The sequence below is a fragment of the Lucilia sericata genome, unplaced genomic scaffold, assembly GCF_015586225.1.
Source record: "Lucilia sericata isolate MDLA Ls3-8-SP2 unplaced genomic scaffold, ASM1558622v1 Contig000647F_arrow, whole genome shotgun sequence".
Lineage (NCBI taxonomy): Eukaryota > Metazoa > Arthropoda > Insecta > Diptera > Calliphoridae > Lucilia > Lucilia sericata.
The window spans coordinates 33,746-51,448 of NW_023994653.1; the positions used below are offsets into that span (position 1 = coordinate 33,746).

At 29.7% G+C, this 17,703-nt stretch overlaps 1 protein-coding gene across 1 annotated transcript in view; it reads left to right on the forward strand.

The window, feature by feature from the left end:
* Positions 1 to 8,793: 8,793 nt before the first annotated feature.
* LOC119607033 (nephrin-like) overlaps positions 8,794 to 17,703 on the forward strand; it is a gene marked incomplete at its 3' end in the record, with an annotated part of 200,152 nt that continues 191,242 nt past the window's right edge. The window contains exon 1 of the mRNA XM_037960750.1: positions 8,794 to 9,416. Within this exon, the coding sequence (XP_037816678.1) occupies positions 9,089 to 9,416 (328 nt within the window). The remainder of the gene's footprint in view (positions 9,417 to 17,703) is intronic.

Genomic DNA, 17,703 nt, shown 5'->3' on the forward strand with positions numbered 1-17,703 from the left:
TATTTCTTTTTAGGTTTATTTTAATATTATGGTTATTTATTTTTTTGTTTTCTTACGCCTAAAATGCCAATGAATATTAACCGGAAACAAAAGGAAGCCATATTTATTAAATTGCATAATAAATTTTGAGGAAATAAGTTTTTGTGTTTTTTTTTTGTATTTTTGTTTACATTGCTGCTTGTAATGTTCTATCCATAAAAATTTATTACTACAACTGTCAGTAGCTAAAGCTTTAAGCCACAAAATGTCAGTTTCATAAATAAACTATTGAAAATGTAAAAAAATCTGGGTTTAGCTAATAATGCTTAAAAGAAATTTATTATTTAAATATAAAACACTTTTTAAATTAAATTAGTTTAAAATTGATTAGTAGAACATATTGCCTTAAAAAGTTTTCTTTAAGCGATTTACCAAATATTTGAATATTTTTCCTAAAATTGTTTACATCACCTGTCAAATTTCATTTCCTGTTAATTATGTAACAATACGTCCTCCAATGTTTATATCATTCATTATTTTTTAATTTTTAAAGGGAATCATTAAACTTTAGTATTATATTTAGCAAGACATACTATATCACAATATTTCTCGTTAGTATCTCTTGACTTTAAATTCTGAAAACAAATAATTGCTGCTTATTTTTTTTCATTTCCTAATAAAAATTATTTCTTTTGTTTGCAAAAAAAAAAAAAACGCTATAGAAATCAACAATGACTAGTAAATAATTTAACTTTTGTTGTCCATAAATTATTAATTTATTTGATTTTCTTTGAAATTGTCGTGTAGTATGGCAACCAAAATAAGAAAATATAATCTACTTTAAAGCTTATTTTTACTCACACCAGTTAGATGCTTAAAGAGGGAAAGCTTTTTGTTTTAAGGCCATTCAATAAACAACTGGAAGTAAGGGTATATTAACTTGAGGGCAATTTGTGTGTGACAAACGATAGAATCGGTCTCTAGCTTCCCAGAATAAGTCACTGCAGTAATTAGGTTGTATGCTCAGTTCAGTATTTCTCCTTAAGGAAGTTGTTCAGCAAGTAAGTGTGACAAAACATGTTTCAACTAGATCCGGACTCTGCACTAAACAACCAGTTGCAACACTAGTTATGTATTAGCACTTTCTGTCAATACTTTTTCTCTTGATACAGGGCTCATGTTAACATCCTTAAAGAAAAAGACTGAACTGATGATAAAGATAGAGAGCATACAGGAAAAATTCATTACTTTAGTACCACCAAGTCATTTTCAATACTTTTTCTAACTTATAAACTTTTAATAAATAGTCCAAGTACTAGACTAGACTAAACTAGACTATAGACCAGAGTAGACTATAGACTAGACCACAGACTAGTCTATAGTCTAGTCTATAGTCTAGTCTATAGCCTAGTCTATAGTCTGGTCTATAGTCTAGTCTATAGTCTAGCCTATAGTCTAGTCTATAGTCTAGTCTATAGTCTAGCCTATAGTCTAGTCTATAGTCTAGTCTATAGTCTAGTCTATAGTCTATAGTCTAGTCTATAGTCTAGTCTAATCTATAGTCTAGTCTATAGTCTAGTCTATAGTCTAGTCTATAGTCTAGTCTATAGTGTAGTCTATAGTCTAGTCTATAGTCGTGTCTGTAGTCTTGTCTATAGTCTAGTCTATAGTCGTGTCTGTAGTCTAGTCTATAGTCTAGTCTATAGTCTAGTCTATGGTCTAGTCAATAGTCTAGTCTATAGTCTAGTCTACAGTCTAGTCTATGGTCTAGCCTATAGTCCAGTCTATAGTCTAGTCTATAGTCTAGTCTATAGTCTTGTCTATAGTCTAGTCTAGTCTATAGTCTAGTCTATAGTCTATAGTCTAGTCTATAGTCTCGTCTATAGTCTCGTCTATAGTCTCGTCTATAGTCTCGTCTATAGTCTCGTTTACAGTCTTGTCTGTAGTCTAGCCTATAGTCTAGACTATAGTCTAGACTATAGTCTAGTCTATAGTCTAGTCTATAGTCAAGTCTATAGTCTAGTCTATAGTCTAGTCTGTAGTCTAGTCTGTAGTCTAGTCTATAGTCTAGTCTATAGTCTCGTCTATAGTCTCGTCTATAGTCTCGTCTATAGTCTAGTCTATAGTCTAGTCTATAATTTAGTCTAATAATGGCGAGAATTTATGAGTCTGTTTACTCGACAAAATCTGTTCACAAACTTTGAAACTATTGTAGTTTTAGGGTACACAATGTTCCACTTAATAGCGTTATTGGCTATTTTTTAAGTAGATTTTTTTATTTCTAAACCTCACCTTTTTGTAGTTGTAAGAAGCTATTTCCAATTGAATTATTATATTATTTATATAAAAAGTATTTTTATTTTGATCAAATAACTAACTCTATGTTTAAAAGCAGTTACTTCATGTTATGTACGAGTTATTTGAGTAAGGGAAGGTTTCCCTAGTTTATGGTATCCAACAAAAATCGGTTAACTAGGCTAATGATGTCGAAAAACCTCTCGTCTGCTACAGCCATGTTGAAATCACTTTTTTTTATTAAATTTTCAAGGTACCACCAAAACCTCTCGGCTTAAGTTTCTGTAAAGTTGGTAAATTATTTCCAATTGTTTAACATACAGTCTGTCACATGACTGACAACTGATGTATTAATAGAACATTACTAAAAACCTTAACGCTAAGGCATCCTTCTTTTTTTATTGTATTTTTAAACTTAAATACCTTTAAAATAATTTGTTATAGAAGTATTATTGAACTCGAGGGCAAAGGACAAAAGCGGTTTTTACTTTATAACTATACCACTACAACTTTACGAAAAACATATGTTTGTAGAAATGTATGATGTACGAAGTGTACGAGTGTTTGTATAAATGTTGTTATAAGTATGTCTAAAATTTCCTACCTTTTTCCCCGTTCTCAAGTTCTGTTTATTACATGTTTCCAATGATCGCTTCAATGACCATTATCATCGACATCATAGTAGAAAACAAGTGGCTGTATATGGAGAACAGGAACAAAATAAATGGAAAAACTGGAGACATTAGAAAGAGAAAATGTACTAGGAAAAAAAGAAACAAAAAACCCATCAAAAACAACAAAAGTTTGTCTTTTGCAACATTAGATAAATGTGTGTGATTGTGTTAAAGTACCTTTTTCGACGAGTGGGGATGTTGAGACAAATGATGTTTTTATATTAAATGTGTGTGTGTACTGAAATATAAGTGTTTGTGTGTTTAACTTTAAGTGTATGAGTATAAGTACAAACAATAAGGATTCATTTGTTTTTCTTTTTTTCTTTATTATTTCGTTTGGTTTAAATAAACTGTCTAAGGAAAAAGGCTGTTATTACTGAAGCATGAAAATAAAAATAGTTAAATAGATAAGTGCTAAAAATTATAGTAGAGGGAGTAATAAACTTAAATAGTAATAATAATGGCAAAAAGAAAAAAAAAAAAATGGAGTATCCGAGTAAAGAACAAAAACTTAAATTGGAAATGGATAACAAATAGCCAACACATTTATAATCATTGACTAAGAGTGTGGAAATGATAAAATAAAATATTAGAGGTGTTCCTTATAAGTTATAACAACTATTTGTAAGAATTAGTAGAATATATAGATTAGATATGACTATACTATGAACTAGACTGTAAACTAGACAATAGACTAGACTATAGACTAGAGTATAGACTGGACTATAGACTAGACTATAGACTGGACTATAGACTAGATTATAGACTAGACTATAGACTAGACTACAGACTAGACTATAGACTAGACTATAGACTAGACTATAGACTAGACTATAGACTAAACTATAGACTAGACTATAGACTAGACTATAGACTAGGACTATAGACTAGACTATAGACTAGACTATAGTCTAGACTATAGACTAGACTATAGACTAGACTATAGTCTAGACTATAGACTAGACTATAGTCTAGACTATAGACTAGACTATAGACTAGACTATAGACTAGACTATAGACTAGACTATAGACTAGACAATAGACTAGCTATAGACTAGACAATAGACTAGACTATAGACTAGACTATAGACTAGACTATAGACTAGACTATAGACTAGACTATAGACTAGACTATAGACTAGACTATAGACTAGACTATAGACTAGACTATAGACTAGACTATAGACTAGACTATAGACTAGACTATAGACTAGACTATAGACTAGACTATAGACTAGACTATAGACTACTAGACTAGACTATAGACTAGACTATAGACTAGACTATAGACTAGACTATAGACTAGACTATAGACTAGACTATAGACTAGACTATAGACTAGACTATAGACTAGACTAGAGTCTGAAATAAATTAATTGTATAAAAAAAATCTGTTGTCATGTTTGTTGATGTTTTTCCATGCAGTTTTTTTTCTTTCTAAACAAATTCAAACATTTTTATTAAAACTTCCTTATATTTTGAAGTATGTTTTATGTATAAGTAAGAGTACACACAAACATATACACTCGCACCACAGTGGCCTGTATGAATAATCCTTAAACAAAAAATATGTTTATTTTTTTTTTATTTTCTGTAAAATGAGAACAATTTTGTTATACAACTCAGTCATTGTTTCATAATAAAACATGCAATGTCACATTTGTTGTATCTTTATGTTATAGAACTTTGCTGAAGCTACGTTTCATATTCTAGTTGTTGGAGTTGTAATATTTTTTTTTTTTTGTGTGAATAAACGTCGTATGTGCATGTAAAAATTGAACGGAAACAGGCCACGTTTCCGTTTTTTTCTTTTTCCTTCATTGTTCTCCTTATTCATATTTATTTTATTTGTGTTGGTTTGTTTGTTTTGTGCCCTGCATTTAAAGAGCCATAAATGCCGGATGTGTAGACTATGAAGCTCGTATACCTTTAATACATTTACACATGCTTATGCATTCATTCACATACTCACACTATTGCTCTCTCATTCCAACTCACACTTAATCAACAAACATATTAAGTAAATACTTAAGTTTGTGGAAATGTATGTATGTATGTGTTCGTTTGTTTGTTTATAAATGGAGGACAAATATGTAGTTTTATTTGTATTTGTTCTTCTTCTTATTCTCTATTAAAATTCAGTTTATAGTGAAACAAAAAAAAAATCATTATAAATGAAATAGTAAATGTCTACATTAATAAAGTCTAAAACAAATAGTTTTATACAAAAAATATATTACAATATATTATTAAGGGTGAGAGAAGTTCAAGTATAATTGGAACAACTAACATGTCGTAATAATATTGAATGAATAAAAACAAAACACAATAAGTTTATTAGTCTTATAAATAAATATGAGGAAATTATATTTACATTTGTAGATAACTCAATAGTTGACCTAAAAATAGGAGCAAATATGTTAAAGGTGATGTTATTTAGGGTCTATTAATATGTAAATGATTGAAACAAGTTTCAATTGGTAGGATTATACAAATCAGACAATAGACTAGATTGTAGACGAGGCTATAGACTTAACTATAAACTAGTCTACAGACTAGACTATAGACTAGACTATAGACTAGACTATAGACTAGACTATAGACTAGACTATAGACTAGACTATAGACTAGACTATAGACTAGACTATAGCCTAGACTATAGACTAGACTATAGACTAGACTATAGACTAAACTATAGACTAGACTATAGACTAAACTATAGACTAAACTATAGACTAGACTATAGACTAGACTATACACTAGACTATAGACTAGACAATAGACTAGACTAGACTATAGACTAGACTAGACTAGACTAGACTAGACTAGACTAGACTAGACTAGACTAGACTAGACTAGACTAGACTAGACTAGACTATAGACTAGACTAGACTAGACTAGACTAGACTAGACTAGACTAGACTAGACTAGACTAGACTAGACTAGACTAGACTAGACTAGACTAGACTATAGACTAGACTAGACTATAGACTAGACTAGACTATAGACTAGACTATAGACTAGACTAGACTAGACTAGACTATAGACTAGACTAGACTAGACTAGACTAGACTAGACTAGACTAGAGTAGACTAGACTAGACTAGACCAGACTAGACTAGACTAGACTAGACTAGACTAGACTAGACTAGACTATAGACTAGACTATAGACTAGACTGTAGACTAGACTATAGACTAGACTATAGACTAGACTGTAGACTAGACTATAGACTAGACTATAGACTAGACTATAGACTAGACTATAGACTAGACTATAGACTAGACTATAGACTAGACTATAGACTAGACTATAGACTAGACTATAGACTAGACTATAGACTAGACTATAGACTAGACTATAGACTAGACTATAGACTAGACTATATACTATACTATAGACTAGACTATAGACTAGACTATAGACTAGACTATAGACTAGACTATAGACTAGACTATAGACTAGACTAGACTAGACTATAGACTAGACTAGACTATAGACGAGACTAGACTAGACTATGGACTAGACTAGACTATAGACTAGACTATAGACTAGACTATAGACTAGACTATAGACTAAACTATAGACTAAACTATAGACTAGACTATAGACTAGACTATACACTAGACTATAGACTAGACTATAGACTAGACTAGACTATAGACTAGACTAGACTATAGACTAGACTAGACTAGACTAGACTAGACTAGACTAGACTAGAGTAGACTAGACTAGACTAGACTAGACTAGACTAGACTAGACTAGACTAGACTAGAATAGACTAGACTAGACTAGACTAGACTAGACTAGACTAGACTAGACTAGACTAGACTAGACTAGACTAGACTAGACTAGACTAGACTAGACTAGACTAGACTATAGACTAGACTAGACTATAGACTAGACTAGACTAGACTAGACTATAGACTAGACTAGACTATAGACTAGACTAGACTATAGACTAGACTATAGACTAAACTATAGACTAGACTATAGACTAAACTATAGACTAGACTATACACTAGACTATAGACTAGACTATAGACTAGACTAGACTATAGACTAGACTAGACTAGACTAGACTAGACTAGACTAGACTAGACTAGACTAGACTAGACTAGACTAGACTAGACTAGACTAGACTAGACTAGACTAGACTAGACTAGACTAGACTAGACTAGACTAGACTATAGACTAGACTAGACTATAGACTAGACTAGACTATAGACTAGACTAGACTAGACTAGACTATAGACTAGACTATAGACTAGACTATAGACTAGACTATAGACTAGACTAGACTAGACTAGTAGACTAGACTAGACTAGACTAGACTAGACTAGACTAGACTAGACTAGACTAGACTAGACTAGACTAGACTAGACTAGAGTAGAGTAGAGTAGAGTAGAGTAGAGTAGACTAGACTAGACTAGACTAGACTAGACCAGACTAGACTAGACTAGACTAGACTAGACTAGACTAGACTAGACTAGACTAGACTAGACTAGACTAGACTAGACTAGACTATAGACTAGACTATAGACTAGACTATAGACTAGACTGTAGACTAGACTATACACTAGACTATAGACTAGACTATAGACTAGACTATAGACTAGACTATAGACTAGACTATAGACTAGACTATAGACTAGACTATAGACTAGACTATAGACTAGACTATAGACTAGACTATAGACTAGACTATAGACTAGACTATAGACTAGACTAGACTCGGACTATAGACTAGACTAGACTATAGACGCAGACTAGACTAGGACTATAGACTATAGGATATTAGACTAGACTCGACTAGGCCATAGACTAGACTATAGACTAGACTATAGACTAGACTAGACTAGACTAGACCAGACCAGGACCAGACCAGGACCAGACCAGACCAGACCAGACCAGACCAGACCAGACCAGACCAGACTAGAATAGACAGACTAGACTAGACTAGACCAGACTAGACTAGACTAGACTAGACTAGACTAGACTAGACTAGACTCTAGACTAGACATAGACTAGACTATAGACTAGACTATGACTAGACTATAGACTAGACTATAGACTAGACTATGACTAGACTATAGACTAGACTATAGACTAGATGTAGACTAGACTATAGCCAGAGACTATAGACTAGACTTATCGGACTAAGACTATAGACTAGACTATAGACTAGACTATAGACTAGGCTATAGACTAGACTATAGACTAGACTATAGACTAGACTATAGACTAGACTATAGACTAGACTATAGAATATACTGTATATTAGACTATGGACTCTAGACTAGCTAAAGACCAGAAAATAGACCAGACTATAGAATATACTGTAGGCTAGTGTATACCCAAGACATTATGTAGATTATATATGAAATTTTCTCTTTTCATAGAAATATTTTCCGATACACTCTACTTTTTGCAATTAATGTTTAATATCTGAAAAATCATCCATTTGGAGATTGAAAAATATTTTTAACATTTTACAGAAAAAAAAAAAATAATTAAAGAAATCACAATAAAAATTATTTAACTGTTACTGATATCATGGAATTTAACAAAATTGCATGAAATACTCATTATTAAAGACAATCTCTGAACAATTTCAGTAACATACACAGACATGAAACCAAAGAAATTATAAAAAAAATCAAGAAAACAATGCGAACGAATCAGATAACTGAAATCGTTTTTAAAAAACACGACGATTATTATCATTATGATTGCGTCTTTTGGTAAATAATAATTTTTAATATATTTCTTTTTTGCACATTTCCATTGCAGTTAACAGCCATAACCATATCATTTCCATTTTCAAGGAATAATAATTGAAAAAAATCTTTTCTCAATGCGAGAGGAAAAAGGCTTCCAGTAAACAAAACGATGAAATTTAAGTGAGAAAAGTTGAAAAAAAGTGAAGAAAAAACTTAACATTAAGTTGATGAAAAGTATGTCTTGCAATTATTAAAGCAGAGAAAACAAGACACAACGAGAAAGGAAGAAACAGAAACGGACGTGAAATTGTTTCTTACAACAATAATAAAAAGTGATAAGACGAGAAGAAAAGAGTGTGCTGTAGAATCGGAGAGAAGCATATTGTGTTGAACAAGTTTATTGTTAAAAAAACAATAAAATGAAGTGCTATAAATGTCATATCTTAATGCCAACAACTTGGCGTTTTTGTAGCTGTTTAAAAACACCAACAACAACAACTATGGCAACAGCTACAAAAACAAGAACACTAACATTAACACCTACAGCCAGCTCTACCTTTCTACGAATTTTTATGTTACTTTTATTTCTGCTGTTTCCAACACAAAATGCATTAGCTCGACTTCATTCCTCCTCAGCGTCATTACATGGCCTGGGCTCACCCGGTGCTGGCAATATTATTGGTGGCGGCAGCATTGGTGGTGGTGGTTCCGGTATGGGTGGTTCATTATCCTCTAAAGATGCACACGGTAAGTTGTTATAGTTTGTTTTTTTTTTTCTAGATTTCTTTTTCAGCTTCACGTCTTTTTTAAATAATTTTAAAAGTTTACGCTTTAGCTATGTGAATAATAAAAAAATAATACAATAAGGAAGAGAAAACATTTACAACGTGATTGTTTAAAACAGTGAAAGGAATAAAAGTTGGACTAAAGAGGGGATTTATAGAAATAATTTGTAGAAAATTTCTCTTTTTGTAGAAAATTTTCGGAAAATTTTTCTTTTATAGAAAATTTTCGGAAAATTTCTATTTTTATAGAAAATTTTCGGAAAATTTCTATTTTTATAGAAAATTTTCGGAAAATTTCTATTTTTATAGAAAATTTTCGGAAAATTTCTATTTTTATAGAAAATTTTCGGAAAATTTCTATTTTTATAGAAAATTTTCGGAAAATTTCTATTTTTATAGAAAATTTTCGGAAAATTTCTATTTTTATAGAAAATTTTCGGAACATTTCTATTTTTATAGAAAATTTTCGGAACATTTCTATTTTTATAGAAAATTTTCGGAACATTTCTATTTTTATAGAAAATTTTCGGAACATTTCTATTTTTATAGAAAATTTTCGGAACATTTCTATTTTTATAGAAAATTTTCGGAACATTTCTATTTTTATAGAAAATTTTCGGAACATTTCTATTTTTATAGAAAATTTTCGGAACATTTCTATTTTTATAGAAAATTTTCGGAACATTTCTATTTTTATAGAAAATTTTCGGAACATTTCTATTTTTATAGAAAATTTTCGGAACATTTCTATTTTTATAGAAAATTTTCGGAATATTTCTATTTTTATAGAAAATTTTCGGAACATTTCTATTTTTATAGAAAATTTTTTCGGAAAATTTCTATTTTTATAGAAAATTTTTTCGGAAAATTTCTATTTTTATAGAAAATTTTTTCGGAAAATTTCTATTTTTATAGAAAATTTTTTCGAAAAATTTCTATTTTTATAGGAAATTTTCGGAAAATTTCTATTTTTATAGGAAATTTTCGGAAAATTTCTATTTTTATAGGAAATTTTCGGAAAATTTCTATTTTTATAGGAAATTTTCGGAAAATTTCTATTTTTATAGGAAATTTTCGGAAAATTTCCGTTTTTTATAGGAAATTTTCGGAAAATTTCCGTTTTTTATAGGAAATTTTCGGAAAATTTCCGTTTTTTATAGGAAATTTTCGGAAAATTTCCGTTTTTTATAGGAAATTTTCGGAAAATTTCCGTTTTTATAGGAAATTTTCGGAAAATTTCCGTTTTTATAGGAAATTTTCGGAAAATTTCCGTTTTTTATAGGAAATTTTCGGAAAATTTCCTTTTTTTATAGGAAATTTTCGGAAAATTTCCTTTTTTTATAGGAAATTTTCGGAAAATTTCCTTTTTTTATAGGAAATTTTCGGAAAATTTCCTTTTTTCATAGGAAATTTTCTAAAATTTCTCTTTTTATAGAAAATTTTCGGATAATTTCTCCTATTATAGAAAATTTTCGGAAAATTTCTCCTATTATAGAAAATTTTCGGAAAATTTCTCCTATTATAGAAAATTTTCGGAAAATTTCTCCTATTATAGAAAATTTCCGGAAAATTACTCCTATTATAGAAAATTTTCGGAAATTTTCTCCTATTATAGAAAATTTTCGGAAATTTTCTCCTATTATAGAAAATTTTCGGAAAATTTCTCCAATTATAGAAAATTTTGGGAAAATTTCTCTTATTATAGAAAATTTCTGGAAAATTTTCTCCTATTATAGATAATTTCTGGAAAATTTTCTCCTATTATAGAAAATTTCTGGAAAATTTTTTGGAAAATTTTATCTTATTATAAAAATTTTTTGGAAAATTTCCCTTTTTATAGAAAATTTTTGGAAAATTTCCCTTTTTATAGAAAATTTTTGGAAAATTTCCCTTTTTATAGAAAATTTTCAGAATTTTTTTTTATAGAAAATTCTTGGAAAATTTCCCTTTTTATAGAAAACTATCGGAAAAAAAGCTATTTTTGTAGAAAATTTTCTGTTTTTATTATATTATCTTGTATACATCAGTCCCTGTTATTTCGTCTGTTATTTGACGACGTTTGTTATTTTTCAGCTTTTTTTCTCATACTTAATTTTCTTTGCCAAATAAATGTTAAGTATTTTTAACACTTTTTTCAGTTTTTAGTTTCTATTTGCGGTTGTTTTTTTACAAAGAGGAAATAGTGAATAAAGAAAAAAAAAAAAAAACAAATACAAAATTCACTATTGTTTGAAGTATAAAACTCATAAAAACATATGCAAATTCTAGTGTAAAAAAGTTGTAAAATTTTTTACTACCAACGTCACAACTACTTCATAATACTATTTTACACAATTGCTACAGTACAGTGCTGTTTATTTTATTTACATAAATTTATATCTAGAATTTTTTATTGTTTTTTTATTTTTGGAAAAAAATTTTGAAGTTCCTTTTATTATTTTATCCCATCTCTTTTTGTTGGTTGGTCTGTTCGTTTGACATTTCCACTGCGTTTTTTATTATCATGTGCTGAAATTTAATTTGGCGTTAGATTTAATATATAGATTTTTTTCAACATTTTCTTTCTTCCTGTTCTAGTAATTCTTCTGTATTATTTAATGTGTTAAACTGAGTGTAAGTTTAATTAAAGAATATTAATTTTATGTGTATTAAAATCATTTTAGTTTATTTTATTTTTTGATATGAAGAAAGGGGCATAAAATGTGAATATGTCCTTAAGAATTTTTATTGTCAACTTCCTTTATATGCTGACTTTATTACAAAGTTTTATAGCATTTATGGTTAGCTGGACTCTATGTTATAGTTCTTCCTTAAGTTGGACTTCCTGTGATGTCAGCTTGTACAAGTACGTACATACATATATTTACTTTGTTTTTATCCGATGCCATAAAAATTCGTTAATGTTAGAATGTATTTAGTACTTATCAGATGCCATCAAGACCTAATAAAAAGAGTCATGTTATTAATAACAACATTTTATTATACTGACCTCTTCAAAATTGGAGTTCGACAGAAACTTTGTTAACTCCTTTAAAAGTGAGTTTAGACTACAAGCTTTAGTACTCTAATCTAATGTTGTTCACATAACGGAAAATTTTAGAAAATTATCGGAAAATTTTTGTTTTTATAGAAAATTTTCGGAAAATTTCCCTTTTTGAAATTTTTTTTTAAATTTATCTTTTTATAGAAAATTTTCGGAAAATTTTTATTTTTATAGAAAATTTTCGGAAAATGTATCTTTTTATAGAAAATTTTCGGAAAATTTCTCTTTCTTGCGAAAAATTTCTCTTTATATGGACATTTTTTCTTTTTGTAGAAAATTGTCGGATAATTTCTCTTTTTATAGAAAATTTTAAGAAAATTTCTCATTTTGTAGAAAATTTTCGAAAAATTTCTGTTTTTGTAGAAAATTTTCGGAAAATTTCTCTTTTTATAGAAAATTTCTGAAAATTTCTCTTTTTATAGAAAATTTCTGAAAATTTCTCTTCTTATTGAAAGTTATCATAAAATTTCTCTTCTTGTAGAGTTTTCGAAATATTTCTCTTTTTATAGAAAATTTTCCAAAATTTATCTTTTTATGGAAATTTCTCTTTTTATAGAATTTTTTCGAAAATTTTCTCTTTTTTCTCTATCAAAAAAACGTCGAAATATTGGTCATAGACCTACAAAAGCATATATGTATATTCTGGGTCCTTAATAGATTCTAAGATGATCTAGCCATGTCCGTCCGTCCGTCTGTTTGTCTGTCTGTTTAGAAAATCTCTTTTTTTAAAGAAATTTTCGGAAGATGTCTCTTTTAATAAAAAATTTTCGGAAAATTTTTCTTTTTATAGAAAATGTTCTCTTCTTATAGAAAATTTTCAGAAAAATTTCTCTTCTTATAGAAAATTTTCAGAAAATTTCTCTTCTTTTAGAAAAATTTTGGAAATTTTCTCTTTTTATAGAAAATTGTCGGAAAATTTCTCTTCTTATAGAAAAATTTCTCTTTTTATAGATTTTTTTTGGAAAATTTCCTTTTTTATAGAAAGTTTTTGGAAAAGTTTTTTAAAGCAGTACGATTTTTAAATATTTCTATTGTTCTTACTAAAATGATTACTAAATGATTTTGTTTGAGTTTTTTTTTGCTATCATTGCCAAACAATTTTTAATTGCATTTTTTGTTAACACAATTTGTTTTGTTTAAAAACTTCTTTCCAACTCTTTTTATTGAAACTTTGCTGAGCTTCTAATTAAATTTCTAAAAAGTTTATTTCTTTTGTAGTCAGAAAAATTGCATCCACAAAAGTGACCCCTTCAATAGAAAATGCATCAAAGGATTGTTAAGAATTTTTTTTCTTAATTTACTTTTTTTATCGGAAATAAATTTAAGTTTTGTTCATCATCTTTATATGGACATTATTCAATAATTTATTATCACCCCTATTCATACATTACAGACAATTACTCTTTCTTTCGCGATATAAAGAAAGTTAAGAAAAATTCTTGTGAAATGATAGGGGGAAAAACTTAAAACTAAAAAAAAAAAACTATCACTAAACTATAAATGAGTATAAATTTCAGTTTTTATTTTTTCGCTTCTATATTAAACAACAAACTTAAGTTGAGAAGCTACAGAAAAAGAGATAAGAATTTAAAGAAAAGTTTTGTGTCTTAAACGCGCTCTAGCAATGATGAAAAATTTAAAATATGAACTAAAGTTTTTTTCTGGTAGCAGCTCGTTTTCTTGGCAATACTGCCACTTCTTCCCGTTTTCTTTGGTTCTTCAAATTCTGTTTTGAGCTTTGTCGCTGTTGCTTTTAGACTCCCTCTAGAATAGAGTTTTTATTGGAATAAAGTAGACAATGTTGTGAGTAAAAGTTTTATAGAAAAAAAAAACTATAGAACTTGGCTGAAAGACGCTAATATACGAGCTAAACATGATGTTGTTTAAAGAAAACGGTGTATAGAAAAACCAGCAGGATTGTTTAGAACTAAATAAAAACTGTGTCAGTTGACACCCCCACCCCCAATGGAACCATTAAATAATAGAATATAAAAAGTATAAAATAGTCTAGTAGTTGCTGAGAAAAGAAAGATGAAAATTAGTTTTAAATGTCTTTAAGACCACTACGGTTAAAGTTATAAATCAGTTAGAAAGAGGTAAGCAGGTTATTGCAGCGATATACACAGGTTCGGCTTCGGAAAGGTAGCATATATAGTTACAGTTGTGATTTTTTATTAAAACCCTTTTGAGGGATCTTTATGTTCTTATTCACTTCCCTTTTGAACTAATAAAAACTGAACTGTCAGCTCTCAAGCAATTCTTTGCTTGTGTGCTTTGCTTTATTCACAAAAAATAGCTTTAAATTCTCTCTGTTTTTTTTTGGTATTAAACACTTTTAAATACACGATATCTGTTGAAGCTGTCTTTGTTTTTAAGAATTTCTTCTTTAAACACAAATTTTTTCACTTATTTTTTTGTGATTTTTTTCTACGCTGTTCGCCAAATTAAAAAGAAGAAAAGAACACAAAAGCTTGTCGCCATTCTTGAAGGACATACAAAAGAACAAAAGCTGTTAGTTTATACAGCAGAAAAAAAAAACAACAGCTAAAACTTTGAAAAATTCAGTGAAGGAAACAAAAATGAAGAAAAAAAGAACACTATATAAGACAAACTTTTTTTGTGTGTCATCTTTTGTTTAAATTTTTATCCTTTGTTTGTTTTTCATTAATGTGAAAAAAGAAAAACGAATGAACGTTGTTGGTTTTCGTTGTTGGTTTTCGTCGATGTTGGCAAAAAACAACTGAACCCAACTACAGAGAGATGACACATGGTAAAAATGTGCTGCTTTAGTTAAAAAAAAAACCTAAAAAAACATTAAAGCAATACGACCAACATACACGCATATAGTAGCATGTTCAAAAGCAGCAGAGAAGTGCATCATCAGGGTCTTGCAATAGGGTAAGGAAGAATTTTTATGCTGCTGTAAATTCCTGATCCAAAGATTCATATATAAGAAATACGTAGTATGTGTTTTATTAGCCTGTTTTCCTCCGTTATAAGTATCGCTTATTTGGGTCCGATTATCATCCCATGTGCATTAATTGCCCAACAGAAAAAGAGGGAGCAATTTCAATGAAACCTAATAGAGTTTTTGAAAATTTTTCAAAAAATTTTTCGTTTTGTGAAGGATCTTATTCGATGTGATTTTTCTACAATTATAATAAATTATGATGTACAGCTAATTAAAAAATTTCCCAACTCTGAACTAAAAAAAAAAATCTCTTCCTTTGTTGTTCTATTTGTTAAACTCATATACACTTATACTTTATTACAATAGCTATCTACATGATTTTATGAATGTAACTAAATTAGACCTGCTCGAAGTCCATATACACTATAGGACTATGGACATAATCTAGCTGCTATAGATTCCACGATATACGAATTTTATTGTTTAAGTTATATGGGGGGAGCCACGCCCACTATAATAAAATATATTATATTTATACAGACAATAAAGTTAAATTTTTCTTCAAATATATGAATTTAATTTATATCTGAAGTGCCCCGCCCACTTTTTCTATAGGTTCATATGAACTCCAATGTTGACTGTACAAAATTTGTGTCTTCTGGCTCTAATAGTTTCCTAGATATATTGGTAATCCCATTTTTGCCCCAAATTTTTCCATTAATGTCAATTCCAGCTGTAATAGTCTCTTAGATATACGATATTGTATTTATTTAATATTGGAGATACCACGCCTTCTTTTGCCACTCCGCCCATTCTGTGATATTATCTCAGATTTACTAAATTAATATTTTATTTGTATGGGGGGTGCCACGCCCACTACAGCCAATATCAAACTTGTCCATACAAAATTTGAGGACTCTACTTATTTATTGCAGTTTACAAGTTATGTGACTTTTACTAATTATTTGCTGTTGGGGAGGAGGTGGTGTAACCGTACTAGATTGTGTCGATGTTGATAACGTTGAGGAGGTTGAAGTTGTCTATTGGTGCAACACGGGGCAACACACCAAGATTAGTTAGACCGCTGCAGTTACGGTTGGCATCTATCCTGAAGTGGACTCACTCGTTGCAAACAGGTGCACCTAACTGATGGCCTGTTAGAATGCAAAACTCCGTGACAAACAGAGCAGTACCATGGTCCTGGATTTATTTAAATCCGGTTCGGACTAAAAGAATACGGAGCAGATTTGCCGGAATAGTCTGCCCCTTGAAAGAAAAAAGAAGAATAGAGAAGACATGCGTGTAAAGTCGGTGTGGCTGGGTTGGCAATCCTTGGTCGTTGTTCGTTGAACTCCGAATCATTCAGGTGCGAAGAACCGATTTTCGTGGATACGCTAATTATTTGTATGTGGGCATGGTACCTCGCCTACTATGGACTTAAGAAAAAACTATATGTCACACTATAGTCTTGATTAGACGTGGTACCTCGCTACTATGGACTTCAGAAAAAACTATATTTCAGACAATAGTCTTGATTATAGAAAACATTTTAGTCGCATGTATAGGCAATATATTAAACCAGACTGAAGCCTGAACTAAATTCACTGCTATAGACAAGACTATAGCTCCAACTATATATATATACTATAGTATTGGATATAGATAAGTATATGGTCTCAAGTATAGGCAAGACAAGAGCATCAATTATTTATAAGACAAAATGGTCAACTATTGATGAGATAATAGTTGAGTCAAGTCTATAGTATCAACTATATCCTCGACTATAGTCTATAGAAAATAGTATATACCCGAAATTATTATCGTTTAAAAACAAGACTGTAGTCCGGCCTATAGTCGTTGATGATAGGCAATACTGTATTTATATTCGATTATAGACAAGACTTTAGTCTCGATTATGCTAAGAACTCTTGACTCTACAATAACCTCGAATATAGGCAATACTTTAGACAAAACACTAGTGTCAACTAGCGATGAAACTTGATTAAAGACTAAATTATAGTCCCAACTATAGGCTAGATTATAATCTCAGCTATAGATAAAGTTGTAGCCTCGAATACACACAAGTCTTCAAAAAACATTTTCATATTTTTCTTAAACGCTTAAATCTCTGAGCAGCTCTAATGTGCATATTTCTAGTTTATATGTATGTGTGTGCTACTTACTTGGTTTTCGTTGAACATGCACTTCTTTGCGTAGCTTTTGTTCTACGTCCTTACAACAACAAACAAATAAAACAACAAAAACACAAAAAACATCTGCTGCTTCATCTACAGC